This window comes from Corvus moneduloides, chromosome 1 (assembly GCF_009650955.1).
Source record: "Corvus moneduloides isolate bCorMon1 chromosome 1, bCorMon1.pri, whole genome shotgun sequence".
In the NCBI taxonomy this organism is placed as follows: domain Eukaryota; kingdom Metazoa; phylum Chordata; class Aves; order Passeriformes; family Corvidae; genus Corvus; species Corvus moneduloides.
Genome location: NC_045476.1, coordinates 125,644,910 through 125,669,901, shown reverse-complemented (window position 1 = coordinate 125,669,901; position 24,992 = coordinate 125,644,910). Strand labels below are relative to the sequence as shown.

General features: G+C 38.0%; 1 protein-coding gene across 9 annotated transcripts in view; it reads right to left on the bottom strand.

Moving 5' to 3' along the window:
• Positions 1–24,992, bottom strand: part of CHD7 (chromodomain helicase DNA binding protein 7) — a 133,834-nt gene that overhangs the window by 29,357 nt on the left and 79,485 nt on the right. For 8 of the 9 annotated variants that reach the window (XM_032126279.1, XM_032126313.1, XM_032126303.1 and 5 more), the window contains 11 exons: positions 21,022–21,160; positions 17,519–17,656; positions 16,374–16,439; positions 11,347–11,402; positions 9,828–9,942; positions 8,368–8,451; positions 7,296–7,433; positions 7,078–7,199; positions 6,396–6,639; positions 1,593–1,769; positions 108–251 (listed from right to left, as the gene is read on the bottom strand). In XM_032126279.1, coding sequence (XP_031982170.1) covers positions 108–251; positions 1,593–1,769; positions 6,396–6,639; positions 7,078–7,199; positions 7,296–7,433; positions 8,368–8,451; positions 9,828–9,942; positions 11,347–11,402; positions 16,374–16,439; positions 17,519–17,656; positions 21,022–21,160 — 1,423 coding nt within the window. The remainder of the gene's footprint in view (positions 1–107; positions 252–1,592; positions 1,770–6,395; positions 6,640–7,077; positions 7,200–7,295; positions 7,434–8,367; positions 8,452–9,827; positions 9,943–11,346; positions 11,403–16,373; positions 16,440–17,518; positions 17,657–21,021; positions 21,161–24,992) is intronic. The other variant, XM_032126298.1, reaches the window with a different exon arrangement.

Sequence of the window (24,992 nt, the reverse complement as noted above, 5' to 3'; positions counted from 1 at the left end):
AGAGATAAACCCACTATGGTCTTCCAGGAAGTAAATAGGTATCAGTTGAAAAAACAAGTAATGAAGTATTTTCTAAATAGAAAAATAAGTATGCAAGGTAAGTTTACCTGCTCTTCAGTTTTAAGATCCCCAAATTCTTGCATGAATGTGGTTTCTGATGGAAAGCGACCTGGTTCCAAGAAGTGAAGCAAGCTAAACAGCTCTTCTACTGTATTTTGCAAAGGGGTTCCAGTAAGCAGAACTTTATGCTCCTGAAAGGTTAAGAAATAATTCCCTAGGAATCCATCACTATAATTTTCAATGGAAAAATACACAGAATTTTTTCCCCTTGTCACTATGTCTGTCTCACCTTTGCTTCCTCTCCCCTCCCCCAGCTACTTACATAAAACTCTTCTCAAGACATTTCTAACTGGTACTCTGGTGTTCCTTCAGTGATAGCCCAGAAAAACACTTCACTACTTAAGCAGCTTCAAAAGTCCTCCAAGATACAAGAAGAAATTTTACTGGTCCACCATGTCCCATCCCTTTCACAAGTACAATGAACTTTAAATGGTAAAATAACAGTTGAACTTATCTCACCATTTGCAGTAAAAATTCACTCATTTACCACACCTCCAATTGACCTCAGTGCACTGACCTCCTCAGGGCAGGAGATCAACACAGGATCTAACAGGAAATCTGAAGGAGAGTTCTGCTTTCCTACTACATGCTACAGAGCATGAGAGTGGCAGAGACAAAAGTTGCATATTGTTTTAGAGAAGGAGCCCAGACAGGTTCAGCAACTAGCTCAGAGCCAAACATAAATTTAGCAGTATAACAAGAACTTATGAGAGAAGTCCCATGTCTCTATCTATAGTCTATAAGACTATAAGCTCAGCTCTCCTCTAATAGCAACCATAAGAAAAACAAATGGTACACAGTATTTTTACAAACCAAATTATGGGTATTAGCTTAGCATGACTGCATTACTCTCATGTTTTTAAATATTCTGCCCAAAAATAAGTAATTATTGTGTCTTTTAAATGGTAAATACCTGTACATTATCTTATTTTTCTCTATGAGTTTCATACACCTATTTTGTACACATACCATAATACTTGTTTATGTGACCATCAGAAACCAACTCACTTGCCCTTCCATAGTCAATGTGAAAGAACATCCTTATGGCCACGCAACAGATTAACATTAGGGCTGATATTAATGCAGAGCAGTTTAACTCTCATGGACAAATTTGGCCCCCTGACCACATTATACTTTTAAATAAATGTCTATCCTAAGAAGTGACTATGGATTAAGCCACATGAAGGGAGAGAAAGGAAAGAATAAATTTATCTTTATTCTCTTAAGAGAAGCCACATAATTCTATATCTAAATCAATGAAAAAAAACTTATTAAATATCAGCAGTCCAAAACTGAAGGTATGCATATACTTCAAGGTATCTTACAGACTTTCTCATCTGCCTTCCCTCATTTTTCTTAACACTTGATGATTTACTTGGGAAAAAAATATTTTCTTTTATTTTTTGATTAAACCGTAAATCAGAAATAATAAAAATACAGAAGACTCAAAGATAGGAGATGTTCACACTGACCAGGTCCATCATCTTGAGTCCTTCCAAAAGCTTACAGTTCCTGTTTTTCAGCCTGTGGGCCTCATCAATGACCACGCAACGCCATGGAATGTTACGCAGCTCCGGGCAGTCAGTCAAGATCATTTCAAATGTTGTGATAATGGCATGGAACTTGTAGGACCCCTTTATCACACGACCCTAAAAAGAACAGCAAATGTTGAAGTAAACTCCCTGGCAAAGAAAGGAAGCAATTTTTTTCATCTTCAAATTTCACTGTTTAAACATACAAAACAGTACAATGGACAAGACATTTAAAGCAAATTAAGTCATTATTGCTGACTAAATGGGAGAATACAATTCTGTAAGTTTGCTACTGGCTTCATGATAGCTGTTTTTAATCCGGTAAACAGGGCCACAGAATCACTGCACATTGATTACAAAGAAGTTATGCAAGTATTTCAGTTGTAATTCATATGGATTACACTAATGCCTTGAGGCATTCATGTATTGCTGCAATATTGAAATAAGGTTTTCAGACTTTGTCAAGACAATTCTCTTTTTACTTCTGAATTGAAGGTACATGAAGGTCCTCCCAAACAATCCAAATACAGCAAAAGTGCATTAAGGCTTCCTTTTTATGACTATTTGAATATTGTGCTCACTGTTATTAGTTTGGGTTTTTTTCCTGGTAGACACTAGGGATTCAAAACACCTACAATTCATAGAATGGCTTGGGTTGGAAGGGACCTTGAAGACCATCTAGTTCCAACATCCCTGCCATGAGCAGGGACACCTCCCACTAGACCAGGTTGCTCAAAGCTCTGTTCCATCTGGCCTTGAACACTTCCAGGGATGGAGAATCTACAACAACTCTAGTGAACAGCTTTGACAGAAGCAAGTATCTGAACTTTTAAATGGAGAATGTGTATCTCTGCATAAAATTTCGTATTTTTGTAAGTCTGTGTTAAGCAAAGTTCTACAGGACAAATACCTTGATGTCTGGCACCATATTCACAGGTTCATTAGTTCAGTCTTATTTTCAGCACTTATATAAAGACTTTACAAACTTTATTCAGGACCATGAAATGAGCATCTTTTTGACATTATGCTATGCTTCTTCCCAATGCTGTTCAAAGAAAAATGTAATTTGGTACCTCCAATGTCACTGGGTCTGTGCAGAAAAACTGTCTCTCTAAGGATGGTCACTACACAAGTTCAAAGCCGTTCCACATTTTCAAAGGACTCTGGCATGGGTTGTATATTGAATACATTTCAAAAGAAACATATATTTTACAGTAAGGTGACCATTACTTCCTTTAGACCTGTGCAAGACTGAATCCTTTTATAAGTGACCTGCATATAATCCTCTCCAAACCGTGGGGATCAGAACTGGCTACTGACTCAATGAAATTATTGAAAACCTGATATCCTGAACTCAGCATTAAATCTGCCTACTCACATCAAGAACATTTCAGAAAGAGTAATGACCTGCTCAACAATGCTTTCTCATGGCATAGTCCAGAAATATTTATCTTGTTAGGGGCAAAAAACTGTTACTTAACAAACAGCAGATGAAGATACATTAAGTGGGCAACTTTGAAAGCCAGCAAACTGAAATTCTGTAACCTTTTCATGAGCCAAGTAAATTTCCATCACAAACCAAGTCAACTCTTTTCCAAGACTCTGTCATTAGCTGTATTTGGCATATATTTTTTATTTTAAAAATTTTTATTTTAAAAGTTTTTGTAATTTTAAAGCAGAACTTCTCAGAAGTGGGACAACATGGAAAAATACACAGTTTATTTGATATTCCAACCAGGGAAAGGCCCCTAGGAAGACCTTTCAGTTACATTGTTCAAGAACACCAGAACAGGCTTCTCTATGTGAACCTCACAAGCAGAATGTCTCTGAAAACACCATGTCCTTACTGTTGAAGTCACACCACTGCAGAAACTTATTTTGTTATTGACTACTCTCTAGCATTTTACAACAACTTGACTTTGGTAACTGGTGTTGACTCTGAAAAATCACACTACTGCAGATAGGGTAGGTGCTTCTTATGCATGTTGTCTCTTGTTATTGCCCTTCAAAAGCCACTCAGACTTTCTCAATATTCAATTATCTTTTTGAGGAACAGCTCAGGTTGAGAGGCCCCTTTTCATATTAAGCCCTAAAAAGCCAAAGATACCTGATGTCTGGGTTGATGTGTTTGGCAAGGGAACTAGAAATGATGCTGCTAAAATCATGTCTTCTTTCTCTCCCTTTTTGTCTCCCATCATATGCCCAGTAATGGTACTTTGGAGAATGCCAGAGTGAACACTACATGGGGACTCTTATCTTCAGAACATGAAGAGATTCTTTCCCTGTAATTCGGTTTCTACCATGTGTTCCACAAAAAGCTGACAGTCAGACAAAGAATTGAACACAGAAGGTGATTTTGTGACATATTTAAGCTAGCTGCCACCAAAAGGATGAGTTTTCCATTTCTCTTTTATCCCTAAATGTAGTAATTGTCTGATCTCCTCTTAAGCCAGTTCAGGGAGCAAAGCCAGCAGAAAATTATTCATTTTTTCTGGACCATGAGTGCTTTGTCATTACTTGCTATGGAGTCAAATGACTACCACGCTCATTGCATGAAGTGAGTTAAGCATATAGCAACAGGGGAACAAAACTTTCTGCTGCATCTTGCTGTAGATGCTTTTAGTTGCCTTTAGATCAATGAAACAAAACTGCCAAAATAAGAATCTGCACAGTAAGTGGGATTTCTCAGATGACATTCCTTCGGGTTTCATACTAAGTAACTGCTGTATCCTAAGGGGAAGAACATGCTGAGAACAAGCACCACTCGAATAGAAACAAATATGAATTTTAACACAGGAAGCAATTCAGCAGACAGTATTTGTATAAACCTAAATTTTTTAATTATATAAAATATCAATCTCTGCTAAGAAATTACTTTAAAACCAGAAAAACTGATTTCAACCACACTTCATTTGTGTATTATACATCTAGGTAAGAAACTAAATGTGATAATTATCATAAAAAATATTAGAGATTAATAGAATGGCATGGATTAGGACCTTAAAGATGATCTAATTCCAACCCTCCTGCTGTGGACTGGGACATACAGAACTTCTCTGGGCCACTAGATCTCAACATAGCAACTGTTATTCAAATAGATCTTCAACAAAACACATAGGATTTTAATTTGAAAGTTTCTTTGATAAATTGCTGAGAAAACACTTATTTTCTAGACCAAACAGCTGTAACTTCTAACTAATATAAATTACTACGTGTTTCTCTGCTCTAAGTATGTAGTTCTATTCCTGTTTGCCATAATGGCACGTCAAGTTGTGCCACAGTTATCACCTTCAAAAGAGTTTTTAATCATTTTTTTACCTATAAAAACATATTTTCTATCTTGCAATCACTCTCATAGCTTTGCTCTAAGACTCTGGTTTTTCAACACTCTTTGAGGATATGAAGTGAGAACTAAGCAGAACTGGAGTACCCATCACATCACTGACAAAGAGAAGAATGCTGTAACTTCTCTCATCTTTATATTAAAGATTTGTTTCCTCCTACACACTTGCACTCCACTAGCCCTTTCAACCACTGTGTCATAGTATGAACTCATGTTTAATTGGTAATGTGCCATGACACAAAAAGGATCTGCTTTTGTCTTGCAGCCTTCCCAGAGCTGAGCTCTCCCTACGGTAAGAATCATCTTCATTCCTTGTCCACAGACAGCCTTAAATTTAGCTATTCTGAGTATTGCTAGATTGGATCCAATTTATTAAGTAATACAGCTTTCTTTGTATCCATGAACTGTCTTAATCATTTACCACTCTCCACATCTCTGTGTCATTTGAAAACTTCCTCAGTAATGATTTTATGTTTTCTTTCAGATCATTGCTAAGCTATATAGCTCATGGATGTGAACCAATCCCTGAAGAACTATGCTGGAAATGCAAATCATTTCTCATTAACAATTACATTAAGGAGTATCAGCTAGCCAGTTTTAAATCCACTTAATGTGTGCCATATTGATTTTATATCCTTCTAGTTTATTAATCAAAATGTTCAGTGGTGTAAAATGAAACACTTTAAAGAAAATCTAAATGTATGAATTCACCACTATCAATTTTTAAAGTTCAGTTGAAAATAGTACTCCACAGGTTGAACTTCCACTCTTTTTCTCTCTTACATGAGGAAGATTTTATTGTTTTGCAGTAACATTCAATGTATGCACATTTTATTTTCCCCCAGTTCTGTTTACTCTGGGAAAAGCCAGGAGTAGGGATCTGTTGCTCTTCTTAGCTTCTGTTTTCCAAATAATTTTCTGTTTCTATGCCTAGTCTTTTCTGTTTTTCTTCATTACAACTATTCAACCTAAGCACAGTAACACAGATTCAAAATATATCTGACTTACAAAATTTGATAAAGAAGCATTGACAAGTTTAATTTCTGCAAGCAGGTCTTTCCTGGAATGGTAGGCAAAGATTGATTTTTAAGCTTAGTTCCACTTAAAGGAGTTTCTCCATTAAGAATCTCTTCTGCCAGCTCTCCTCAGAAATGCAAAATAACAAAAACCTTGCATGAAAGAATGAAACTCTAAAACAAAAATTGCACCATCTCTTGGTGCCCCTTTATTTCCAGAGATATACTGGCCACTATTAAAAAGCATTCTTAATACATGCATCTGTATTTCTAACTGAAATCTAATATAACAGTACTGAAAAACTAATTGACGCTTAAATTAATAAACAACTGTAAAGCATATACAAAAAAAAGAGAAAAAGAAAAGTCATGAAAAGCTTTTACCTGTGGATCTTTGAAATACATTTCATACAACTGAATGGTCCGCCGACTCGCTTGACTCCCATGATACACAACCACATTCAACTCTGTCCAGGTGCGGAACTCCCTTTCCCAGTTGGGAATTGTGGACAATGGTGCAATAACCAAGAAAGGACCATGGATTCCTTTCAAATATATCTCATAGAGAAACGTAATGGACTGGATAGTCTTTCCCAACCCCATTTCATCTGCTAAAATGCAGTTTCGTCTGAAAGCAATAATAAAAACAGTCTGAATGATTTATTCCCAACTTAAAACATAGAACATCAGTAAGGCGATAACAGGAATAAACCAGATATTTCTAGAATGAAAAGGCATCTTAACATTTTTGCATTTTAAGTAAATGTTATGATTTGTGATGCAGTCAGCATGGATATATCTCTTCCATGTATCTCTCAATTTCACAAGGGGGAGGAAGGGGCAGCAGGGGCATGCATGAACCCAAAGCACTTGCCACAGAAATCTGTCAGAAATATTCACGTTCCACCCCAAATTAGTTTGTATACGACTCCTGCTGCAAAAAATCTGCCATGTAAATGATTCTAAAATCTCACTTTAGTAGGTTACTTTCAAAGGTTGCTATTCCATGGTAAGCTATAAAAGCTTTTCCAAAGCAGGATTTAGTAGTAAGCAATGTTTTACATACGTGTTGTACCAATTGAAAAGAAGCCAGTTTACTCCCTCCAACTGGTATTCCCTGAGTTTGTTATTGTTTTTATACTCCCTGGAACTCTCCGATTTCTTCCAGTCATCGGCAGGAGGTCGCTCCTGTTTCAAATACAGCAAATCCCATTAGTGGTTTCTAAAAGACCACATTACTTTACTATTTTCAAATAAAATCCTCTATATAGAGCCAATTCTTACCACACGCTCCATTTCTGGCTCCCTAGACATCAGTTTCTCAAATTCTTCGATCTTGGCTTGGTCGATGTCTTGCTTGAGCTCCCAAGTGCTGTCCTCATAAGGAAGCGAACACCACTTCACCAGATAATGTGTTACAGGCTTTGTTAAGACAAAAATTACATTACATCACAATACAGAAAGAAAAAAAGTGTAACCATTTTTACAGGAGATCTGCAGGCTAGATAAAGTTCAAAAAGCTTGATCAGACCTGAATGTCTGACTCAGCCAAAAGGATAAACAGCAGGCTGACACCTTGACGACCTAGTGAAGTAAGATGAGAACCTGGAGAATGCAGGCTCACCACCAAAATGAGCGTAACACAACATTTGAAAACAGTAAGGTTAGACTAAAATTTAGAAGCAAAACAATATTAATTTTTCAACCCTTAAAATTTCTATGCTTTACTACATATTTACAAATCAACTGTTTTCTCTTATTAGCATCATCAGAAACTTCACAACAGACAAATAAACCACCAGCATTCACTGACAGAGCACACATGGAAACAGTGACGCTGCCAGTGAAGTTTTCTATTCTCCCAGGATCAAAAAGGAATCTCCTGGAAGACAAAACCATCTCTTTTGCAGAACAAGTCATTAAAAATGAAGAAACAGCAAGTTCAGGACTTCTTCTGTAACAGGTAGTCTAAACAATGTCTAAACCATTATGACATTTAGCTAAGACTCTTTCTTGCAATTTTCATTTAAATTCTGCATTACATGCATGGACATCATATTTCTACCATATTAAATATCACTTCTTTGTTGTTGTTGCTTTATGGTTGGTTGTTTTGTGTTTTTTTAAATATAGGTAAGAAGTTATAAGAAGTTTGGAATTCTCACTTAACCCCCTTTATTTAAGGGAAACTGCTACATCAACCAATGTTTTCTCAAACATGTTCCTATTTTATACATACATATATATCATGGTACTTTCTGTAAGTGTTTAATATATTCTAATTAACATATTTCTAAACAATAAATTCTAAACGCAGTGTCTATATGACTAGAGATGCACTACAAGTTTTGTTTACCTCTCCATTATCATCTGTGCTACGTGAAAAATCCATGATTCGATCAACTTCCACATAATCTGGATTAAAAAGCTCATCATCAATCTGTTCAAGGAGAGAGGCAAAAATATAAAAGATATCTCTATTAGCCCTTCCTGAGAGGAAAAATGATTATATATTTCATCAGGCAATAATATTTTGGGTCACGGTGACACAGAATTTATATTTGGCAAACTTCAACATGTTAATTGAAATGCTACAATTCAGCAAGATCATTCCCCGTGAGGGAATCAGACTTCTCAGACTTTGTTAACTGGGCCTCTTAATTACTGTGTGAAACCTTTTACTGTGAGAGAATGTTTAAGAATATTTTAAATGAAGTGTGAAATTACAATTCACTAATGAGCAATCGAAAAGGCTTATGGCATGCAATGCATTTAGCATTCTTGAAAACTACAGCTTGCAATAAAGAAATAAGAGCCTTGTACACTAAGTGCCTTTGGATTATTTTAACTACAGGAATTGCCTAACTGCTTTACAAGCAAGATTCAAAGATTATTATTTCAAAAAACAGAGAAAACACAATGCATGCATACACAGTTTCTCCAAAAATCACAATTTTTTAGGTTTGTTCTTATGCTTTAAACAACTTACAGGATTCTCTTGCATACTAAAGCATTGCATTTAATTTTATAGTTTAAAGATCCACTCCAACAGAAGAGAGAGACAAAAGGTTGTTTTATATTAAAGACTGCATATTTTAAAAGCTTTTTCTAAAACAAGGACAAATTCCAAATATTTACAATAACTTGTGACCCACTTGAAAACAGATTAAAAAAACAAAATAGAAACAATTCCAGGTATCTTCACTTAGAACAGATGAAAGTTTTCAATTTGCAACAGGTTTTTATTTCAGCTTGAATGGTATAGTAAAAATAAATATAAAGAAATAAATACAGGAGCTCGTGAACACAACTTTTTTCTTCTAAAAGACAGCATTTTTCTAAAAGGTAGTCTTTCAGAGACAGAAATCAGCAGATCTTGTCTTTTATTGACAGGACCCCTGCCACATTACTGCTTGTGGCTCTAAGTGAAATTAAATTGATGATAAAAAGCTTAGAATCCCTAGTGAGCAGCAGTCCATAACACAGAAAAATGGCATGCATTTCTTCTGGCATAATCAGCTCCTGAGAAAAAAAGACATGGTACTGATTCAGTCAGGCTTACAAGGCAAATAACTAGCCACTCACTTCAAGGGCAAAAAACAAAACTAAAAAGCATAGGAAAAAGTATTCAGTCAGGATAGATCATTTGACTTTCATAAGCTTGCAAGACTTGCATCCAGAATGGTTATGCTTTATATTGGAATAAGTGCTACTGATATATCACACAGTTATTCACAATGTTCTGCTTGTATACAGAACAAGAACTCCTAAAAATATTCCTTAAACACCCAAAAGAAACAAACAAAAATATCGTACTTCGGAAAGGAATTTATTCTGGCCCTGTTTTGCTTTAAACCGCTTAATCTTCTGCTGAATTCTCTTGTCTTTGTCCAGCTCTTCCACAGATGCCCACTGACAGTGAAGGTAAGAACTAGAAGATGAAACAGAAAAATCTTACTCAAACTCTCCTTCCATTGCACTCCTTATGTATGCCACTAGTATAACTAGAACTTTCCAGCACGTGGTAGTGCTATGCTTGGAAAACTGGACACTATCTTCTTTATCATACAGATTATTAACCAATCATCTTCACTCGAAGTAATTACACTTATTAATAGAGAAACTTGTCAGGAAATAGAAACAACTCCCACTCAAAATTTAAATACATACCCTCTATACTTAGTTTGGCACAAAGCTAGGACAATTTTTACTTGGCATACTTAAAACATAATTACTATACAAGATACTTATGACAAATTCACTGTTTAGCATCATTTTCTAGCAAAGAGAATAATATTCTAGCATTTTTATAAGTTAATGAAAAGTTGCAAATATTTTAAGTACTAACATCCTATATAATTTTTTTGTGAGAACAGCATTGTAACTCAAAATTGCTTGTGAGTCTTTTTGACAGAGAAAAGAAAACCCCTTGTAAATGCAGTTCCCCAGTAACAACACAGAATAAGGAAGAGCATCTCTGCCAAAGTGACTTGTCCCACTCCATAAATTTAGTCTGTCAAAAGTTCTATTGCTAAGACACAACAGTTAGCACAAAAATTATATGTCTATTTAATAGAACTAAACAAAGCATAATTAAGCAATTAAACATTATACAATAAACAATATAGTGCAAAAGGTACAAAAATGACAGCATATTTCAAGTAAAGTCAACTATGTGCAGTTAGTTGCCATAAGCTCCCTTAAAGCAGATTTCTGTCTCTCAGATAGAAAATGCGGTAAAAATAAACAAGGTGTGCTACTTTTCTACAAGAAAAGTGAGCTTATCCAGCTATGAAGTGTTTTATTTTAAGTACTGATTGCATTGCAGTTTCAGAGTCCAGAAGTGAAACAACACGCTGCTCTCACCACGATTACATTCCTCTCATGGAGGGGTAACGATCTGCTGGAATACTGAAAGCCATCTCATTTGTTTGTTATCTTAGACATTTTGTTCAACATAAATCTTGTTTTTGAAACAACATTAAGGGTTATTTTTGAGTAGTTTGCACACACTTTCTCTACGGTTGCAGTTAGACCTACACAGCTACACATGTGTTCATGAGCCTGCATGCATAACGAGCCTTAAAGCATTTAATAGCAGAGCAATTTTATCTATGGATTTAATTCTGGAGAGAACACAAATTAAGACAACACTGTCAAACCCTGTACCACCAATGCAAGGTATTTCCCTGTTTATTTGTCACTGTTTTGGATTAAGCATTAGGTATGTTTAAAGTTCGATAATAAGTTGCATCAATTACAAAACGATTTTTGAAAGCTATTTGGAAGTTATGTGAACTTAAGGATAGCAGTCAAACCTGTGACTTTTACTTACAAGTTTTTGTACTTTACGTAGAATTCCTCTATTTCTACTTCCTCTCCATTTTCCATCTAAAAGAAAAGAAATGTTGAAACATGAATTAAATCTGTAAACGGCCCAATTTAGTAAACAATTTAAAAACTATCTGAGATATGGACTACGGTACTCACATAGAGACACAAGTGGAGGTGTAGGAAAAGATTTGTGGGGGAGGACATGGGTGAGAAGTTTCCTCCAGCTGCTTACCCAAGTACATACTGCACTGCTTACTACAACTTCCAAGACATGAATCATTTGAACTCCTCCCTAACCACATGCAGCTTCATTCACAACCTCACCCCAAATCTGGCTTTCTGCCAAACCCACAGTGTTAAGTAGAAGCCAAGTGTACCATTTTCTCAGGCAGCAGCCAATTAGCAACTGCACTCCTGAATGCCATATGTATTATTTTTGGCTGGCTCATGGCAACTTTACATTGTGGGTTTTGTAATGTTTTAAAAAAGAGTTTTAAAGGGGGTTTATTCCTCCATATAGTTAATAACTCCAAACAAGAAGCCATATAAAACTAAACCTTATACCTATGCTAGAATTTTAGTGCATCAGTGTTCATGGCTTTAGTTTTACTCAATGGTGCAATTAAATTCACTCAGGCAAGATGTCTCACATACAGAGCAGCCAAATTAAATTAACACCAAAAACTACATTTAAAGCAAGGTTAAAGTTGTGATATAAACCAGCAAAACCAAGGGCATTCAGTGCTAAGGGTTGAGCTACCCTTAACTCATCCCTGGTGCCAAAGTATTGCATAACATATGGCATGTAATACTTTGTTGAATTAACCCAGCCATAGGACAAACTAAGGACAGTGCACCAGGCACACATTTAGAATTCGGTTTATGTCACAATATTAATGGTTTGTTTTTACTAATGAACTTTAGGAAAATTTTAAATAGAGTAGCATTTTCTGGTTCATACATTTCATCAGGGACAACAACATCTGTAATAACTACTGTATATGCAGCATTAAACATGCAAAACTGTTGACTGCTGTACAAATCAACATTTTTTGTATTTCTATATATATTTTAAAATATATACACACACACACACACACACACAAGAGGGACTACTCTGAAACTTTTATTTTTGTTTTGTCATCTTTAGTTGCTGGCTAAATGTTACCTCCATAGCAGTGCAATTAAAGAACAACAGTAGCAGCTGCATTAAACTGTGTTCTAGCACAGTAAAGTTCATGCACTCCTAGTCCCTGATTCACACAGTATTCCTTTACTTCCTGACTAGCAAGGGAGTTTCAGTTTAGCATTTATATCACTCCATTACAGTCTGCTTGTGTTCCTTCCTAGAGAAGGAAGCAACGCCAAATTCCACCTATTTCTCCCTAAAGAAATGGAAGAAGATTCCTGGTGCTACTTCTTGATCTTTTTGAATCTTCTGTCGAAGAAGAAAAGCTGTTCAAACTATCCTCTAAACCTAAATACAGGGAAGAAACTTCTATGACACTTACAAAGACACTGTCAAAGGAAGGAATCTGAAGACCATCAAGATGTTTTTTAAACAAAAAATTGAGAAGAGTCTTTCTCAAGATTATATTAATATTTAGAGATCAAAACTGCATTGAAAAAAGAAGCTGGAGATCACATTACCTGAACCTATTCACTGCCCTGAGGCAAAATTAGTCTTTAAGAAGTCAACCTTAATTTTAAGACATTAACTTCTTTTATTATCTAAAATGTATTACAGCCAAATCTCTTTGATTAGTGTTAAACCAGAATGCTTTGAGATCCATCAGTATTACAATGACAACATCATTAAACACCTTTACATAGAGGTTTCATAGTAACCAACTTCACTCCCCTCAACAGCATTTCAGTCAAATGTATTTTTTGTCAGCTGCCAACTTAATAACAATAATTTGCAATGCAGATCTTGATAAATTCTGTAACTCTCATAAGTAAAACACACTTTTGTATTGTCTAATAGGTAATAACTGGTCTATGTTATTAGATGTTTTATGAGAGTGCATCAAAGATTCACCTAAGCAAAAAGTATTTCAGAAAAAATATTTTTAAAATCTTAGTCTGGCATTTAGCACCTATGCCCTCCTCCAAAAATCTAATCAAATTAAAATTGTCAGCACTCAAGCAGAGGTTAACAGTACATCAGTTTAGGGTATAAGAGACAGCAGCTTATGCCTCTGATGTCACTGTGCACCCACCACTACCCGTACATTTACTTGAACCAGGTAAAAAGGTGAGATAGAACATTTATGCAAATTCTCCCCAAAATGATTACACAGACATCCTAAAATAACACATGGCAGACTTGGGCAATGCAGGACACTTCAAATTATCACTTCCAGGTGCGACCAGATCTGATTCACAGTCTCTGCAGATAATTGAAGAAATAAATGACCCCTTCATTCAAGCAAATATTTAAAAGCACATTATCTTGCATGCCATTGCCACAGAGGTGATACAGTAACACTGCTAATGCAAAAGTTAGTTGTGTAAGCCACTCAGGTGTAGATACAAAAGCTTGGGGGGAAAAAAAGCCAAAAAAACAACCAATCAACCAAAAAAAAAAACCTAAGAAAAAAACAAACCATGAGAAAACCCCAAACCACCACAACTATCAACTACCAGAAAAATAGCAGACAACACATTAGTAACGGATGCAAAGCAACACACAAAACCCAGTTACCTCAATTGATACACAGCACTAAATTGTAAACTGATCAGTTTGAGGAAGAGATGTAGGTATTGTACACATTACAATTAGTTCTAATTCTCACGTGTACTAGGAGGCAAAAAGAGACATTCACACGTGTAACATGCAGGTACAGGGTTCTACAGACTCCCTGTCTTTCCACAATATGTGCTATTTGTGCTGGATAGCATAATCAGTTCTAGCTATTCCTTTTCAAAGTTAAGAAGCAGGAAGTCAAAAAGGATTGAATGAAAAATTTCAACATCCAAACTCATCAGCTTTGGAAAGAGAGTGATACATGTACTTAATGCTTTCTGCAAGAAGACGGAATATTCAAAGGAATTCAATATTCCATGTTAAGAACAACTGGGAAAACTACTGTCTTTTTTACTTCAAACATGAACTCAGTTCTAACTTTTACTCTGTATATTTCAAAAATGGCTGCAAGTACAGTGCTGCATCCTATCTAACTCCAGAACTAGACTAAGGCTATTTCTCAGAAAACCAGCATGATTTTATGATAAGAATACTGCTCCAAAAGCATATTCATTATCTAATGTCCTTTACTTGAATGCAACATCTTTGTTACAACGTAATCCACTGAAAGGTTTCCTAGTGAAGCCTCTCCTCATGTTTATTTTATGCACTGGTCCTGATCGCAGCAATTTTACTTTGATTAGTAATCTAAAAACCAGGGTTTTGATGACGTTAGTAAGAGTGTAAAAGACCTTTAATAAAAGCACAGTTGGATATTTCAGATGTTAAATATTAACATCCTGAAATCCTTTTTTTTTTTTTTTTTTTTAATTTGGAGAAGAGGGTTGGGGAGAAGAGCAGGGAAAGAAGAGACACCCCTCAAACCTGCAAATACAATCCATAAAAAACATTAAAGAAAAAGCTCAAAATAGAGCTTGTCTCCAGCAGAGCTTGCAATCAAAGACATGTAAGCAGCAGACCAACCACTTCCCACAAACTGCTGCAAAATACACACTCCCCATGAGTAATCACACCTTTGTTTGCAGGGGAGAGGAAGAAGGGAAGAATAATTGGTGAAAAACAGCTTCCCATGTAAAGACATTTATGAAAGAACCACATTCTCCTCTCCTGTCTAGTAGACCATCAGGACAACTAAATACTCACTTTGTATTACTTCAAGTTTATCTGAAAAATAAGCCTATGGTTTGAAACACAAAATACAGCTCTAGACTTAAAAAAAACAAATAAAAAAAAACAAAACAGAAAAAAACTCCAAAAGGCCCTAGAAGTTTTATGCTGTGCAAGATGCATAAACAGGTCAGATTAAATCACAGGCACTCATGACATTGAACGAATGTAGGTTTACAAAACTGTTAATGATGTTAGGACAATAGGAATAAAATTGAACACACACACCCCACCCCGCCCAAGAAAACCAAACAAAAACCCAAAACCAAACCCCAAACCACCACAACATTGAATAAAACATCTATGAATAAAGGCAATTTTCCCTTCTCCAATGTGAAAATTAACACTGAGGAAAAGATGAGTTTCTGGTTAACTAAGATCCACATGATGTCATATCTGCATAAGTCAGACAATTTTCTGTCCAACTGTAGCGCAAGTCAGAGAATTAGCTCCACAAAAGAGTCTATAAATATAATCATGCCTTTTTTGGAGTAAGTTCTTTTTTACTTCCTTCTCAGAGTTCTAATACTTTGGAAGTGCAAAGGCCTTCCTTCAAGTTGTGAAGCAGGTTAGAAAAATCTGTAAGCAAAATAAGAACCTAACTAGGAAAAAGGGCAAAATTGTAAGGGAACCACACTGAACTTGAGTGTTTCTTTCACCATCTTAGCACAGTGAAAAGGAAGATATTCATCACCTGTGTACGTATCATACTTGGTCACTTGTAAATCTGTTTCAGCTGCTAAGCACAACTGCCATCAAAAGATACAAAAATTATGGGCAAGGGTTTTTGTTTACTAGAAAAGGCAGATGTTTGGGATACAGGAGAGTTCTCTCATTCCTCAAACTCCTATGGAATATCACTCTGAAATGAAGAGCACCACAGATTTCACCCAGGCACGTATATTTGCAAAAATCAAATTTTTCATCCAACAAAAGCAAGAAATTAGTAAAAGATTAAACAATCTGGTATGCGTATGTCTACTGAAAAACATGTTGCATACCCTCTGAAAACACTTTCAGGGAACCTCCTCTATTCAACAGAACAGATTTTTAATTGGGAATATCTGAGGTATTTTAAGAACTCAGTAAGGGCTTCAGCACAAATATGCTTAGCCTATTTAAAAATATGGGGGGAAGGGGATTTGTTTTACCTTTTTCTTGACTAAACGGCTACTCATGATTTTCTCCACAACAGGGCCTTCAGCATCAGCAGATTCCTACATCATAAACAGCATACAAGAGTTATGCAAGTGCACCTCTGTTAAAGACTTCCTTTATTAGAAAAACCTTAAAATAATTTTTTGTAACAGTAGCTTAATACCAAGAGGACATTTTCCCCCTAGCATGAGAACTTTAAGGATTCAAAGAGATTTAATGCCATAATAAAGGATTGAAGGATACTTGTTTGAGCCCATTTTGAAGACCTAATGCAACTCCAGCTCTCTCAGTTAAGGCTGACATGCACAGACAAACAAATGTAACATCATGAGAAGTTCTCCTCTCCTAAAATAATATATGCTTTCAGCACCATACAGTCTAAACAGGAGATGATGTTCAGAAGCTCTAGTTGGCTGTGCAGGTGTCCCACACAATTGCTCTCAAAACTGCCTGCAATTCTGTATTACATTAATTCACTATTACAACAGGAGGCAAACCATCCAAATTCTCTTTATGATAAGACACAATTAACAATGGAGATCACATACAGTATTTCACAAGGCTTAACAAATTGCCAAATGAAATACCAAAGAACATGTATATATTCTCCAATAGGTCATCAGTTAAATGAAGTAGTTCTTTGAAAAAGCACTACAAAACAATGAGATTGTTACAACAGTCATTCCTACAGTATTACCCCTCATCTTATTCAAACTATTTTATCCATCATTTACATTGCAGAGAGAATAAAGTACCCTGCTGGGTACTACAAGGCAGTAATTTCATAAAGGAGTTCTTATGGTGCCTAGCAGCAGGGGACAAGCTTGAGTGGTTTATTAAAGTCACAGAAGCCAGACCACTGAATTCACAGAAGTAAATTCAAGACTCCTAGCAGTACAGTTTAGCTTTCCTTTAGCTAGGGACCACTAATTTCAAAGAACTCAGCCTGAACTTTCAAGCTGCATATCATCAGCTTGCAAACAAAGCCATGAGTTCCTATATTTTTTTAAGAATGCAAAAACAAATGTCTTCTGGCACACTGTGTCAACCATGTATGAATATAATTCAGGAAAAGGGCCCATATTTGATCACTGAGTGCTGCAGTTACAGCCACCTTTCCAGTCTATTCATATCTGACCTGTTGCTCTGACTGAGAAGTATTTGAAGGAGAGTCTCTTCCAGCAGCATCAGCATCATCAGCCTCCTCATCTGAAATCTTGAACTCCAGGTCTTCGGTATAACGCTTCCTCTTCACCTGCCTGCTGGAGCGTCGTTTCTGAAAAGAAAACATTAATCCTTTTCATGAGAAACAAAACAGATAAGCAGCAGAATAACTGAGAAGACTTCTCTGTGTCTCAAATACACTAGTGTGCAGTAAATGCTGTGATTTCTACAGCACCCTGGTAGAAGTAATGGACTCAGGACCCCCTACTATTCCGAATTCCTGCCTGGTAGCTATTCTTAAATTCTGTAAGCAAAAAAACAACAAAAAACCTAAAATGAAGCAAAAAACCAACCACGAACAAAAATCGATTTTATGCTTGTTCCAAGTTGGAAAGTGGGGGGGGCGGGGATTGTTTCACTTTTTTAAACATTACTAAAACAATGTTAGCCTATCTCAGAAAGCAATTAAAACCCAAGAAGTTGCACCTCTCCATTCACATCTCTAACAAACTTTGACAGATGGCCAACGCAGGAGCCAAACACCACCTTTCCACAGCATGGCCCACTGTGTTGCTAAGCAGTGACAACACACTTTCTTCCTCTCCCCATCCGCCCAGTCATACCAGGATTATCTTGTAGGGGAAACACAACAAAATACGATTTCCTCACTTCACTGACCCAGCACTGTTCAGAAAGGCATCCTGCAGCACAGCATGGGAAAAGACCCCAAACTAATAGAGGAGAATGGAAAACTTGAACCACCCCAAATTGAAAACATGATTTCTGTGTTCCCACACCCTCACCACCAGGATGAGAGACTGCTTCAGCAAAACTGCACGAAACAACCTGTAAAATACACAAGTATGCATTTCACAGAATTTGTACCTTGATGCCCAGTGCTGGGTATTGTTATCTACAACAATAAAATTCAACTTCCCAGATAATCTGCATCAGGTTATACATTTGAAAAGCTGTAAGCATATGTTGTTGAAGGAAACGGTCAACTGAGCATCAAATATCTCAATGGAGTAATGTATATATTAAAATTATAATATATCAACTGTTAAAAAAACCCCACCTTAATGACTTGATATACCATTTATTTATATATTTAACACTATTCATTTATACATCTTTCTCAGCTACCACACCTCCTCACTGGTACATGAAAATACTTACGTAGCTTGTTTAACAGACTTATGCACCCAAGTTTCTCAATATACATAGACAAAGTCAAATATTTACTTTTAGATAGCTAATCATGCTTTTAAAAGCATAAATACCTGATGCACTTTACAAAATTAGAAATTATTTATTTAACTGAAAACGAAAATTTTGAGCAAAGGTTAAGCTTACATCACCCTTTTAAACAATGGTGATGTGGCTTCTTCCTTTAACACAGTAACTTACGGGGGTTTCCACAAAACAATATTTTTATACTTCAAAATAGATAACACTTGACAAATTTGCATCTTGATTTACATGATCACTGATGGGAAAATACCAATTTTCTTCTGACTCTGTAGGTAAGTCTTACCATTACTTTTGGTGACAAAAATCTCTTCTTCCATTTCCCTAACAGAAATAATACCTAAAAAACATAATGGAAGCCTTTATTTGATTTTTTTTTTTTACTTGATGAACTTCCTGTTTCCTCTTACATTCATATGTGGTTTTGCAATTGTTATGCACTGTTGTCAGAAACTAAGCATATGTTTACCTGCATCAGATTATCTTTAACTTGCTAACTGATCTATAGGTAGAAAGGTGAATAACAGGTTTGATAATGGAATATAAAAAAATCTGCAAAACATACAAAGGCAAGTATTTCTCCTCTTTAAAGAAAACAGTGTATCACTATGCACTACTACATAATATCACTACAGAAGGCCCGGGATTTAACACTAAGAATGCAACTGTGTTTTAGACAACTGAGTAACATCAATCTTGGTTGAGAAACGCGTAACAAGTTTATTAACTGTAGCTGTCCTAGCAAACATGGTTGGAACCATTTCCTAAGTTCATGCAAACAAGTACAGGTGCTGTATAGCATGAACAGTACAAGAAGTATTAAGAAAACAAAAAGTTTCCTGAAATACTTTGTTACATTTAATTTAAAAGTGATGCAAGTACCCTAGCACTTCTACTTGCCCAAAAAAAAAAAAAAAAAAAAAAAAAAAAATCAAACAATGTTTATCACCCAATTGTGTTTGACAAAGAGAAAGTTTTTGTTCCACTAGACTGAAAACCAGCAAACCATGCAGAGATGTTCAATTGTAAATAGAATATAATCACCTACAAATTAACCCAAAAAAACCCATCAGCTCCAAAGTTTCTTCATCTTTTCCCTTAATCAGGCTGAGCGAGAATTGCAGCACTGGACAGAAAACTTACTTCTTCAAACATTTCAACATCTTCATGGTGTAACTCAACTTCTTTAATTCAGAACACACAGTTTGAAGGAGTCAGGAAGAACACTGTCTTCCGCTGCCTCTTTTGTTTTTAACCAGAATATACTAGATTGCTCACATTTCATTATTTACTACATTCTTCTCGAAAATAATGGGAGGAAAGGCATAAACCATGCTAGTGTAGGACAACTGTTTGCCAAAGTCTTCACCAGGCTACTCTGACCATTCCCAACTGATCATCAGTCTGAACATCTCTCATAACCAGAAGCAACCCATCCACAACCTGATGTGTAATGGACAAATGTAGTGGATTCAACGTACACTGGTATGACTACATAGGAATCTCATACTTTCCCCACCTCAATTTGTCCCCACCTCTTCATGAGGGGATTTTTATTTCTAGTGCCCACTCTAACCGCTGCCAGCAGAAGCAAGCCAGGAGCTGACCACTTCTTAACATGTCTAATGACAGAGCACACAAAACTTGTCATACATGCTACTCTATTTCCAGATTTTCTTTACATGAAACAAAGTTTGGACAGATGGTGATTGGTGTACCGTGGTCAAGAAAAATTAATCAGCGTGAGCCCATGACTGGTAGTCCTGCAAAAAAAGCCCTTCATCCACTAAAGCAGTGTAGCTGCAAGTCCCTGACATGCATGTTTCCAACACTCTGCTTTGTCATGTCTCATTCTTGATTTCAGAAGGTTTGCAAAGCCAATGCAAGAATAAACACCAAGCTTATAAGCAAGACCTTGTAATAGAGCATGAAGTCTACAGAACAGAACATTCAGCATCATAACTGCAACAGTTATCGAAGAGAATGTGTGAAGACTCAGCAGCACCATACACATATCTGCAAGTAACAAGACTGTAAAGCAAAACTATGACAAAAAATACTTTTTTTTGTAAAATATTAACCCTGTTGATTTTCATTTCTCACTTTCTTTGAAAACAATACAGAAATTATCCAAATACCTGTACCTCTATAACAAAGATGATGAGAACTATTGTTTTATGCTTCTAAGTTGTCAAAGCCTACAATGAACTTCAACAATAGCATTACCTGAACCCCTGGATCATCTTCATCTTCAGGATGAGGTGACGGTGGTGGAGTTTTTTCCAAATCTGAGTTTTCAGAACCTTCCTTTCCCTTGTTAACCTTTTTCTTTGCAGCACTGGCTTCTGAATCTTGCTTCTTGCTACTAAAACAGAGGTATTTTTAATCAATATTTGTAGAAAAATATAAGCAAGAGGTGCTTAACAAAACAGTTGATCTGTGCGATGTTTGTTATGAGTGACTTTTTTATTTTCAACCGCCTTTCTTAAGTATTTCAAGGTAACTGCAAAATCAATGATGCATGGGCCATCACCACACATGCCTTAACAACACTCCTTGCTTCTTTCCTTCAAGACCTTAGACAGCGACACTCGATGTGTACTCAACAAGAAACTAAAAATGAGATGGGAAAAGAAGAGCTGCTCTCTTCAGAACCTGCACTTTCTGAAAGCAGTGTTTGGACAACCTGACACATGAGAAGAGAAACAGGGTTACGAATGTGCTTGTCTTATATTAACGGTGCAGACCAGGTAAGCAGAACCAGAGTAAGCGTTACCAAAACAAAGGACTGAATTCATCTTCTTCTGCAATCCTTGCTATTTCCAAGCAGGAAATGCACTTTAGTGTCAGTGCTGAGGGCACCCATACAGCCTCAATGCATGCAACTGCAGCTTGTACAGGGGGAAAATACACCCAGCTAGTATCTCAGCATCTACACAATACTAGAACGCTCTATCCACTGACAGTAGAGAAATGTTTTGGGGGTTGTTCCTTCCCTTCCTCCCCCATGAAAATGTTCACCACTTGAAGAGCTAGGACTGCATGTCTCCAACTGCACTCAGAGGCTTGAAAATGGGTGAAGATGGACATATCAAAATCCAGCTTTAAATACACTGTCACCAAAGCACACACTGGGATGATCTGCAGCATGGCAGGGGTGAAATTTTTAAATAGTAATGAAATCGATGATGTAAGTTAGTATTTTTAAACACATTTAGCCTTTGAGTCTGAGGCAGGTTTTTACTAGTTTTTTTGTGGTCAACCCCCAGCAGCCCATTACCAATGTGAGGGGCTTACTAAAGGAAAGTGTTGAGATGACTGACAGCAGAGCAGACCTGTGTGCTGGTAGCTGACGCATGGCAAGCACAGGTCACCAAGCGCTATATCAGCCACTTTTATATGGCTTCTGCATTCTCATCACTTTAATTTCATACCTGGGAAACTGCCTAGGGTTTGTTCTTTCTTCATGATCCTCACATTTGTAATTTCTCATTTAAACATCAGCTTTAGGTTTGTTTGTTTTGATCAGCACATTAGCCCACCAATAGTGTATTTTGGAGCTGTAATTTAAAATTTCCCAATACAGTCACATGTCTCCTCAGGACTGTGACAACTTGGCTATGGTATATTTTCTCCTTGCAGCCTATGCTTAAACTAACGACGCTGATTTCCAAGTTAAAAAAAAAAAAAAAAAAACCAAAACAACAAACCTGAGTTTTGAACACGGATTTGTATTATTGCAAAATTGTCTCTACTCAGCCCTAGCGAGGCCACATCTGGAGTACTGTGTCCAGTTCCGGACTCCTCAGTAAAACAAAAACAAGAAGCTAGTGGAGAGGATACAGAAGAGGGGCACAATGATGACTAGGGGTCTGGAGCATCTCTCTTATGAGGAGAGACTGCAGTAGCTGGGCCTATTTAAAGAGAAGACTGAGCCCAGATAATCTACAGAGGTCACTTCCAACCCTAATAATTCTGTGATTCATTAATGCATATAAATATCTCAATACCAGGTGTCAAGAGGATGGTACCAGACTCTTTTCAGTGGTGCACAGTGACAAGACAAGTAGCAATGGCCAGAAACAAAAACAGAAGTTCCACCTCAACATGAAGAAGAACTTCCTTACAATGAGGGTGGCAGAGCACTGGAACAGTGAGGTCGTGGAGTCTCCCCCTCTGGAGACATTCAAAATCCACCTGGACACCTTCCTGTGTCACCTGCTCTAGGTGACCCTGACTCGGCAGGGGGCTTGGATGAGATGATCTCCAGAGGTGCCTTCCAACCCTAACAATCCCGTGATCTTGTGAAATTAACAGGACTCGACACAGCTCAAAAAAACCCCACCTCAAACTGTGACAATTAAAAAAAAAAATTAAAATGAAAGGGGATGGGCGGGGGGAAGTTTGACACGGCGGAAAGAGCGCGGGCACAGCGGGGGCAGAGTTGGGCACGGCGGGAGGAGCGCGGGCAGAGGGCGAGCCCCGAGAGGCGGCGGGGCCGGGCAGCGCGCGTCCCTCCCTCGCGTCCCTCCCTCCCTTCCCTCGCTCCCTCCCTCCCTCCCTCGGTGCCCGGCGGGCTCCCCTCCCTCCCCGCCGGCGCTTGTTTCCGCTCTGGCTGCCACCAATGGCACAAAAAGCCGCAGCTGAAGCGGGGCCCCCTTCGCCTTTTCATCCGCACGCCGAGAGCGCTGGCGTCGCCCCGGCAACCCGCGGCCACGTGACCAGCACCTGCTCCGCTGGCCGGCGGCCACCGAGCGCTGCCATCTGCTTCCCTCAATCAGCGCCCGCCCGCTCCCGGCACCTGCGCGGCCGCGGCACGGGAACCCCCACCGCACACACACCGGCTTTTATCAAATCACCGCGAAACCGCTTCCAAAAACACCAGCTACAAACTAAAAACCAAACAGCAACAAAACAAAACAAAGAAAAAACCCCGCTTTAACGCATTTCTCGAACTTGTTTAAATGGAAGGTGAAGATCGCCGCCAGGTGAAGCGCGCTGACAACCCAGCGCCTTTCGCCCCTGACCCCCGTAAATCGGAGCGGGGCGCGCAATTAAAGCTCAGCCGTCGTGCCGTGCCCCCGGTGCACGGCCGCCTGTGAATAACAGGCTTAAAGCCGGGAAGAATAGCGTGGGCTAGGCGGGATAAAACACCAGCCTGCTGAAAGGCCAGGCAGCGCTAACGAGGGCCCGCCGACCCGCCGACCGCGCTGCGCTCCCGGCCGGCCGGGTGCAGACAAAGAGCCCGGCGCTGCGGGCAGGTCCGCCCCGACACGGGTTCCTTTCTGGCCTCTCAGAGACCTTTCCCTCTCCGAGCCATTCATGACCTGTATCTACCCCCGAGCCGTGCGCCTCGGCGTACACAGGCACTCTCGGCAACGGAGACGCGGCCGAAGAGATCGGACAGTTTCAAATCACTTCCCTTTCCAGGCCAGTTATAAACACACACATGAAAGAGCCACCAAACTGGGATGAACAAAGCCCGTGTGCAGCTCCACAGGGAATTTTAAGTTCTAAATTCAGCAACAGAATTGCTCTTTTTAAATGCACAGCTACAACTTCTTTGAAGGAAAGGGAAAAAAAAAGGTGGAGTAGAAATAGAAGAACAGCACTACCCTTCTAAATGCAGGGACACACTGCTTCCCAGCGCATCACACACCCAGGAGCTTCATCTGGCCAGTGGGAACATCAGCTTCCTTACATTGTCAGCAACTGTTCTTCATCTTCGCAGAGCCAGTGTGATTTGTTCCTGACAATTAAATGTACCCACTTTTGACTCAGCCTTTGCACTTTCCAGCAGATCATACTCAAGACCATTCAGGAACAGCATTAGCCTGGAACAGAATTACCTTTCCACATGAAGAACAGGCAGGTACTTAGAGATTGTTCTCAGAGACCCTGCCATTAGGTATCCCTGTCAATGCTCAACATTGAGTGCACACGATTAGTACTTTCCAAGTCTGGCAATAAGGAAGGTAAACTGTAACATACATACATATTTAGGCAACCATCTCTCATTTGTTTTTACACATGCATGAATGCAAAATTTAGCCAAGGTCCACTAGTGACAAGGTAAGTGTCCAGTCCCAAAATGAGAACTATAAATCTAGGACAAACTGAAGCAGTATTTGCCACACACAAAATACTAAAGTATTTCAAAACTGTCAGTTAAACTCGCCCCTCAATTCCAGTGATAT